Genomic DNA, 8,381 nt, shown 5'->3' with positions numbered 1-8,381 from the left:
TGACCAATTTGTTTATTAGAGAGAACTATCTTAGTTGAAATGAGAAGTGTGTCACATAAATTATACACTCCTTTAATTTTGTCTTAATTTATATGACACTGTTTGGATTTCGAAAGTCAAACTCTTTAATTTTGATAGTGAATTCAAATATGGAATTTTTAAGATTTTTGAAATTAAATTTACATAGTTGAAAACTACGTAAAAAGTATTACAAGTCACAAAATTGACAATTCAAAATACATAAAAAAAACTCGTGGTCAAAGAAAAACTCATTTAACTCTCAAAATCTGAACGATATCATATAAATTAGGACGGATGGAGTAATATAAAAAGTACAAAATTTTAGTGGATTTATCGGAGATACTCCCTCTGTTCCTTTTTACTTGTCTTTTATACTAAAAATAGTTTTTTTTTTCTTTTTACTTAGATATTTTAGCAAATCAAGATAATTTTTTTCCCAATATTACTCTTATCATTAAACTAAAAGTCTAAGAAAATATGAGGCGGTGGACTTAAATTGGAGCGGTAATGACAGCGGGGATTCATATGATTGTCCCAACCTGCTTGAATTGAAGCATACATATTGTTGGTACGTGTGGAGGATATGAGGAGGCTAGAGATGCTCGTGGTATGAATAGACTTACTTCCACTACTTAAAATAGTGAAAATGAAATACTACTCTCGTTCTTCCAATAAAATTAGGTTTTTGGCTACTCTTCTACCTCATGGGTGAAATAAGTTATCTTTAGCTAGAAAGATATTTGTTTTTGACCAATCCTGAGAAAATAATTTTCGATTAGCATGTGTTAAGGAAATAGCTAACATTTTTTAGTCAAGATCAATCTTCTTTTTAAGTATGATTAAGCCCTGTGGTAGAACATAGTGAATTCGATCGGGAGCATTTATTTTCTAACCTTCTATGAATTTTATTTCTCTTCTTGGGACTTGATTTAGTTACGTGATTGGTTTAGTAAGAATATCAACACTCTAGTTAACTAACTAACCCATTTGTGGAGCACGTTTGTTATCGTAATTGTATGCATGCTACGTAGTTTTTATCTCTTGAATATGTACTCACTTTTCACGTTCTATTATATGGTTGGTATTCAGCGAAACGCTCTACCACCTTAGGCGGTTTTAATTTGAACCAAAAGAAAATATAAAATAAAGTAAGCGCTTGAGAGATGTAAAATGACTACTTAATCTATGGATTTCAGTAATTTCCTTCTGAGATTTAGTTCATTAATATCGGAAGGTTAGACAACAATTAATTTACAGCTTTTTATTGTATCTTTAGAGCAAGGGAAAATCACATATTAATACCACTTGAAGTTAAATATTATAAATTATATTAATACTTTTCCTTATTTACAAAATATACAATTTTAGTTACTTCATATACCAGATTGTAGTTTAATGTGTAGTGCCTTGATTTTAGGCTTTTAAGAAGGAAAGAATCTGCATTTAAGAATTTTGACTTTATTGTAAGATACGATCAGTTTTTACACTTATCAAAAATTATTCTCTCTCATCCAATCAGTTTTTCACATTTATCAAAAAGGTCTTTTCTCTCTCTCTCTCTCTCAAACTCCCTCTCAAACTCCCTCTCTTCCATTTTATTCTGTGTTTTAAAAAAAATTAAAAATATCAAAATTCCATTTTGTTTCCTAGTAAATATCGATTTCAACTTCTAGATGTAAAATTATACACTATTTTCGTTGTTTCTTTGATGTTATCAAATCTTCTACAACTCACATTGTTTTTGTTTTGTTTGTTCGACTTTCTTGTTTGAATCTCATAGTAAAAAGCTTCGAATGGGGACTCCAACCCCTAAAATCAATCGGCTTTTTGCTTCTTCTAGCCCGAAGATTGGTCCGGATCCATCTTTCAACTTGCATTCATTCACTCAATCTCCTGTTAAGGAAGATGGAAAACAACATATTGTTACCCCCAAGGTAGTTCAACAAAAAATGATTACACGAAGCAAAGGCAAACAGAAGGGGAAAGAAATTTCGCTTGGAATGTCAAAGGAAATCGGTTCTGATTCTGATTTTGAAGATGAAATTGCTTCTTCTTCTTCTAAGAAAAAGAAGGTTGACAGTGGTAAAACATCTAATCCGAAGAAAGAAAATGAGTTTCATATTGTTTTACAAAAAGATGTTAAAAAAGGTCAAACATCAAAGAGAAACCGTGCAAAACCGAAATTGAAGGTAAAAAGCAAGTATTTATTACTTTAATTGTTGTTTATGTTCAAATTAACTGGTATGAAATTTGGATAGAAAATGGTATGTATCATATTTATATTTGGGTTTTATTATTGGTGTATGAATGTTGTATATTTTAGGTATTTTTATTGTATATAAACCTGAGCCATATATGGTAGACATAATTTTTTTTATATTTTTTGGATTTATTGTTCATCTGCAGTTAATACATACACTTTTTATACACCAATAATACATTCACTGTTATAAGCTTGTAATCCATATACTGTACTAAGCCTAAAATACATATACTGTAATTGTTGTTTGTGGGCAAAATAATTGGTATGAATTGTGTTTAGTAAATGGTATGTTTCATTTTTAAACTTGGTTTTTATTATTTGTGTATCAATGTTGTATAATTTAGATATTTTTGTTGTATATATACTTGAGCCATATATAACAAACATAATTTTTTATATATTTTCAGTATTTGTTCTCTTGTGGTAATACATATTATTGTCATACACATTTAAAATACATTCACTGTTGTAATTTTTAAATAAATATAAAGTTCCAACCTTAATTGTGTATTATTTAATTGTTTCTTGGAAAGTTATGCATCGATATTCTTAATTTTGGGTCGAATAACATGCCTATGAAAAGGAATAAAATGCTACTATTTTAAGACCTTTTTAGTGTATCAAATTTTCTCATAGTTTCGAGTTTGTTTAGTAATTTGTTATTTTTTATATATTTAGGTAAAGAAAGTTCAAACCAGATTTTGTACTTACACCAACATCAAAGCTATTGAGCATATAAAGTTGCGATTAAAGTCTAAGAAGCAATTGCAGATGTTTAGGGAGTCCCCATTTGGTCATTTTCTTGATTTACCGAATATCAAGGTTCACCCACAACTCATTCGCAGCTTGATGTATGCGGAGACTGATAATGATAGAGATGATATGTTTATCATCAAGTTGAATGGAGAAGAGCTCTTTTTTGGGATAAGAGAGTTTGCCATTATTAGTGGTTTGAAATGTGGCATGCCGAGTGAATTTGTTCCGGACCATAATTCACCAAATAGGTTAATGAATAGTTACTTTCCCAATCAACAAAGGGTACTCAAGAGTGAGTTGATAAGTTTTTATGAAGGAAGCATTTGTGTGGATGATGATGATCTTGTAAAAATCTCCATTTTGTATTTTATTAGCACATTCCTATTCTCAACTGAGCCTTCCAAATCTTACGTATCTAGGCTACACTTTGACTTAGTTGAGAGTGGTGAATATAGGCACTATCCGTGGGGAAACGATTGTTTTAACGAAACACTTGCTTCTGTTAGTCACCAATTGAGTGGTGATCCATCGTATTATAGGGTTGGGGGCTTTCCACTTGCTTTGCAGGTTTGGTTTGATGAATGTTGCTCGAAGGTTGATCCTTTTGTTGCTACTCGTATTCGAAACCACATTCCTTGTATTCTTAATTGGCAAACATCCGAAGATATATTGTACTTTGACTATCTGAAGAGAGGGATGTTCAAAACTTATGGGAATCAGGTAAACAAGAACACTTTCAACATCATACATACATTTTTCATTCACTTTTAATACAGGTTCAAATCTGTATGTTTTATTAGACTTGCTAACCTGTATGAATACACGTGTAATTTTTTGTTTTTGTTAGGTGGTTTTTTCCAACATCACACGAGCAAACGATGAATTTCTACTTCTCACTGAGTTACCAGATCCGCCACAACCACGTACTACTACAAGTGATACACCATTTGTACATGGTTCTTTGTTTGAGGCATTGAAGAATGAGGTTGTAAATGTAGGTATCGAATTCACTATTTTTTATCTTTTTAAAAAAGTATGGAATGATTATGAGTCGGTTAACACATATATGGCTCATAAATTCTACTTCTTTATAGGTTCGTGAAGATTTGAAACTATTTCAGAATAAGGTATTTGTCGGATATTAATGGATTATAAAGTTCATTATTTTTTTTTCTATTAAAATAAACAAATGATCATAAATTTATTGTTTACTGCTTATTTCAGGTAGAGGATGATTTTAAACAGTTGAAGCAACACTTGGATAAATCAATATTGGACATACTTACAGAGATCATGTCCATACATGGCAGGCAGACGGAAAATAATGAATATGAGGTTTTTTTTTTTTTAAAAAAAAAAAAAACTTGATGGATTTCCTCTATATTATTAATTCAATTTTAAATTAATAAAGCATACATTAATATATAGGGTACCGGAGGTGTTAAGGTTGTAGATGGAAAAAGAATTTATAGTGGTGACCAGAATGACAAGTATCATGACATACAAGCTGAGGTTGATGAACAAGCGGCTAAGGGTGCGGTTGGTGGGCTTGATGGAAGTGTGCCAATATCTGGTCAAGCTGCAGTATATTTGAAGACCCAAAGTAATCTTTTAATTTCTAGTAAATTATATTAATGTCCATATTTCACATCCTTAAATAGATATATCATAGATGGTTCAAAATGTGTATGTAATTTTTTTCAGTTAATATTTTTAAAACTTAATTATCATTCATATTTTTGTATGAAACGTGTAGCTGGTATGCATGCTGGGATTGGTGAAGCATGTGATAATGATCTAGAAGCATTGAAGAGTCTGCATGAACAAGAAGAATTGAAGATTCAAGGTCATTCTTTTGCTTGATATAATTAGAATCTGCCATACGTACATCTAAAAAATCATATATGAAAACTATATATAAAGTGTATTAACATAGCTTCTATTTAGTAGAGAATAAGTTGGCATCATTTCTCTAGGATTTTTTAATTGATTACATGACAATTGAAATTACTTTGTATGAATGTATGGTCTAAATAGAATTTTAGCTGAATCTTTCGAGTGTAGTTCATTTGGTGTTAATTATATTCGTAGGTATCATATTTCTCACCCATAAATCCATTCAGAAAACTGTATAAAAAGTGTTGCAAAAAAAGTATTTAATTGTCAATTCAGTATTTAACTTCTGGACATAACTATTTATGCCAAATGTAGTTGGTGTGCATGATGGGTTTGATGGAGCCGGTGATAATTGTCTATTTCATCAACAAGCCTCAATGATTCATACTGAACATGTTCCTAATTTAGGTAAGGACTTCACTTTTCATTGAAATGTATTTGTTTGACAGAGGGTTTTATGCAGTAGCTTTCCATTTACTTTCATGTATATATCGATAGTATATGTGTTAATACTACCTAATAGCTTTCATGTACATTCATGCTTGACTTGTGGTGTCTGAATCATGAACTTTCTGTGCATGATGGAGATGTTAAATTGTATAGATGCTAACACTGTTAGTTTCATACTGTTTTTAAAGATTTATGAAATATATTGTATTAAATTTTTTGAAATTTGAATTTTGCAGATGCTTTTTTAGATGATGTGGTTGTTGGAATTGATAAAATGGGTAGTTTGTGCAATTCTGTCTCCAAAACCCCTACTCTTGATGACATTGAATTGCCTGCATATAGCGAGACCCAGATTGTTGCGATTGAAAACAGTTACTATTCTAACAATGTCACTCCTGAACAACAGCCAAGACTCAGAAAGACTGGAAAATACAAATCATCTCCGTATGTTGGTTTTAGTTCAGCTGGCAGCAGCTCGAGTAAATCACCTATATATTTCAAAATAAAACATCCTTTTGCAAATTACAATGGTTTCGAAGTTGATGATGCACTGCTCAATGAATTTACATCTTGGGTATATGCTAAAGTCTCTAAACGGAAGAACAGGTATGTATAAAATATATTATTTATTTAACTATTTCTCTTGCAAACATTTATGGCTTTTTGCTTTCCAGAATTTCAGCATACACTTTAAAGGACAGCAAGATTGTCAATCCTTATGATTTGGGAGTCAAGAAAGTTGACAAAATTGAGTGGTTCTACAATGTCATTCAAACTGGGAAAGCGTGGGAAGACTCGGTATGTTATCTCCAGACTTTTGATTTGTTTATTTCATTTTGTTTTTGCTGTATGAAAAATACTTTCAAGCTGAATTTTTGGGTGTTGCAAGGATGGCAGTTTATGTTGAGATGGCATTAGGATAGGTGTGTGGCCATTGTTGGCACAAGTGCTATGTGGATTGTATAATTTGACGTTTATATGTATGAAATTTGTGTCGAATGTTGTTTGGAGATATCCATATGTGTATGAAATGTGCATGTCAGTATGCATATTATAAAAACTGATATATGACTATTAAACTGAATACTTGATAACAGAAATTCTTTACCATTCTTACTTATATTTTAATTGACATTCTTTTTTCAGCATGTTGATGTCATTATGTATTACTTGAGGAAAAAAGCAAAGTATGGTCCAAATAACCCAGTGAGATACACAACAACAGATTGTTTTTTCATAAAGTGGGTTGAGGCTATCCACAAGCAGTACAAGGAATACAAAAATGATAAGCGTTTTATTACTGCTGATCATAATGTGGCAAAAATTATTCGTGGGTTTAAATTGATTGCAAATATTGCTTGGGATACAGTTGATAATGTGCTCATCCCAGTCAATATAAGCGAAGAATACCATTGGGTGTTGGTTGTTTTATGTATGAAAAGAAGGTGTCTCTATGTATATGTGTTACACCCCGTACTTCGGAGAAACACTGTTAAATTTGAATGTAAGAATGTCGAGTTACGACTAGGTAAAAAAAACTTTGGAGTATGAGGAATGAGGCATTATTAAGTATATTGTTCAAATAATGGATGATTATGATCTTGTAAGTCGTAATCGGGAAAGAGTATTTTAAAACACAAGAATATGGTCATTATCATGTATAATAAGTGATAAATATCATGTATGGAGGGTTTCGGAATATTTCGAGATCGAGCAAGTTGAAGAAAATAAGTTCGACGAAAATTTGAGAAATGTTGGACAGATTTTTAGTCAAATTTGGAGGGGTATATCTCTATGCATATTTGGAGTTTTAAGGCGTTTCAAAAGCCTAAAATGAAGTTCGTCAAGTCTAGTTTATGATGCAACAAACCACTCATCGATAGGACGTCGGAGTAGAGAATTATAGACGCTACAAACTGAACTGTCGCGCAGAAACAGCACTGCTACAGCACTACTACAGTACCGCTACAGCACTGCTACAGTACTGTAGCTACAGTGACGCCGTTTCAGCCCTTATAAAAAGGGGCAAACCCCCATTTTTATCATCTAAAAACTTCTCAAATTTTCCAGAAAATTCAGCAACAAAAAGGGGCCTAAATCTCACATAAAAGTGAGGATTGTGAGTGAAATTTCAAGCTACGAAGTACTAATCGAAGTCCGGGCAACGCATAATCACGAATATAATTTTGTTTGGAGTTAGAGGAGCATGGGAACAATAAGATGTTGAAGAATTCTCTACTTTCATAAAAACAAGGTAAGAATCAATTCTTTTTTCTTATGTTATGAAGGTTTGTTTGTGTTGTAGTATGTAGAAATGAGTAGAATTTATGGAAATATGGAAGTTTGGAAAGTGGGTGTGTATATATGTAAGTGGCCATATATGTATATTGTTGTATAGGTAATATGGGTTGAATTTTATGTTGTACTCTAGTTGTGGTTATGGTGGAATTCATATTGGAAATGGAAGTTGAATGACTTTGGTTGAGGTTGGAAATATGAAATATAGCCATGTGGTGTATAGAAGTTGAATGGAAATGGATTAATTTTGTTTAATGTGTTAGTTGTGTTGTGGTGAACCTTATGATGTAAATGAAGGTTAAATGACTTAAGTTGGCATTGAATTGGAATGTAGAAGATTATGTCACTTTAGAATGATTTTGTGATATTATAGAAATGAAGTTGTTAAGATGTGAATTATGATTATGGTTGATGAAATTGAAAGATGGAAATATGTTATGGATATGTGGGTTGAATATTAAAAGTTTTGGATGAATTATGACTTTGGTGGAAAGTTTGTATATTTTGTATATCTTGTGAATATTTTGTAGAAATGATATGAAATGCTTCCGAATTGTATTGTAATGATCTTGATTAGTAATGAATATGAAAATGTCGATATTGATTTGAAAATACGAAGTTGGAATGAAGGTTACGACATGATGTTGGAAAGATGAATAATTATGTTATATTGTGTTTTGTAGTGATTATTGTTGTT

General features: G+C 31.5%; 1 protein-coding gene across 1 annotated transcript; it reads left to right on the top strand.

The window, feature by feature from the left end:
• Positions 1-5,238: 5,238 nt before the first annotated feature.
• Positions 5,239-6,002, top strand: LOC132612734 (uncharacterized). The gene is made up of 2 exons (XM_060326832.1): positions 5,239-5,344; positions 5,623-6,002. The coding sequence occupies exons 1-2, from the start codon at positions 5,239-5,241 to the stop codon at positions 6,000-6,002; spliced, it is 486 nt and encodes a 161-aa protein (XP_060182815.1).
• The last annotated feature ends 2,379 nt before the right edge of the window (positions 6,003-8,381 follow it).

Source organism: Lycium barbarum, chromosome 10, assembly GCF_019175385.1.
Source record: "Lycium barbarum isolate Lr01 chromosome 10, ASM1917538v2, whole genome shotgun sequence".
Taxonomy (NCBI): domain Eukaryota; kingdom Viridiplantae; phylum Streptophyta; class Magnoliopsida; order Solanales; family Solanaceae; genus Lycium; species Lycium barbarum.
Note: the sequence above shows the minus strand (reverse complement) of the source record. Positions and strands in the feature narration are given on the sequence as shown.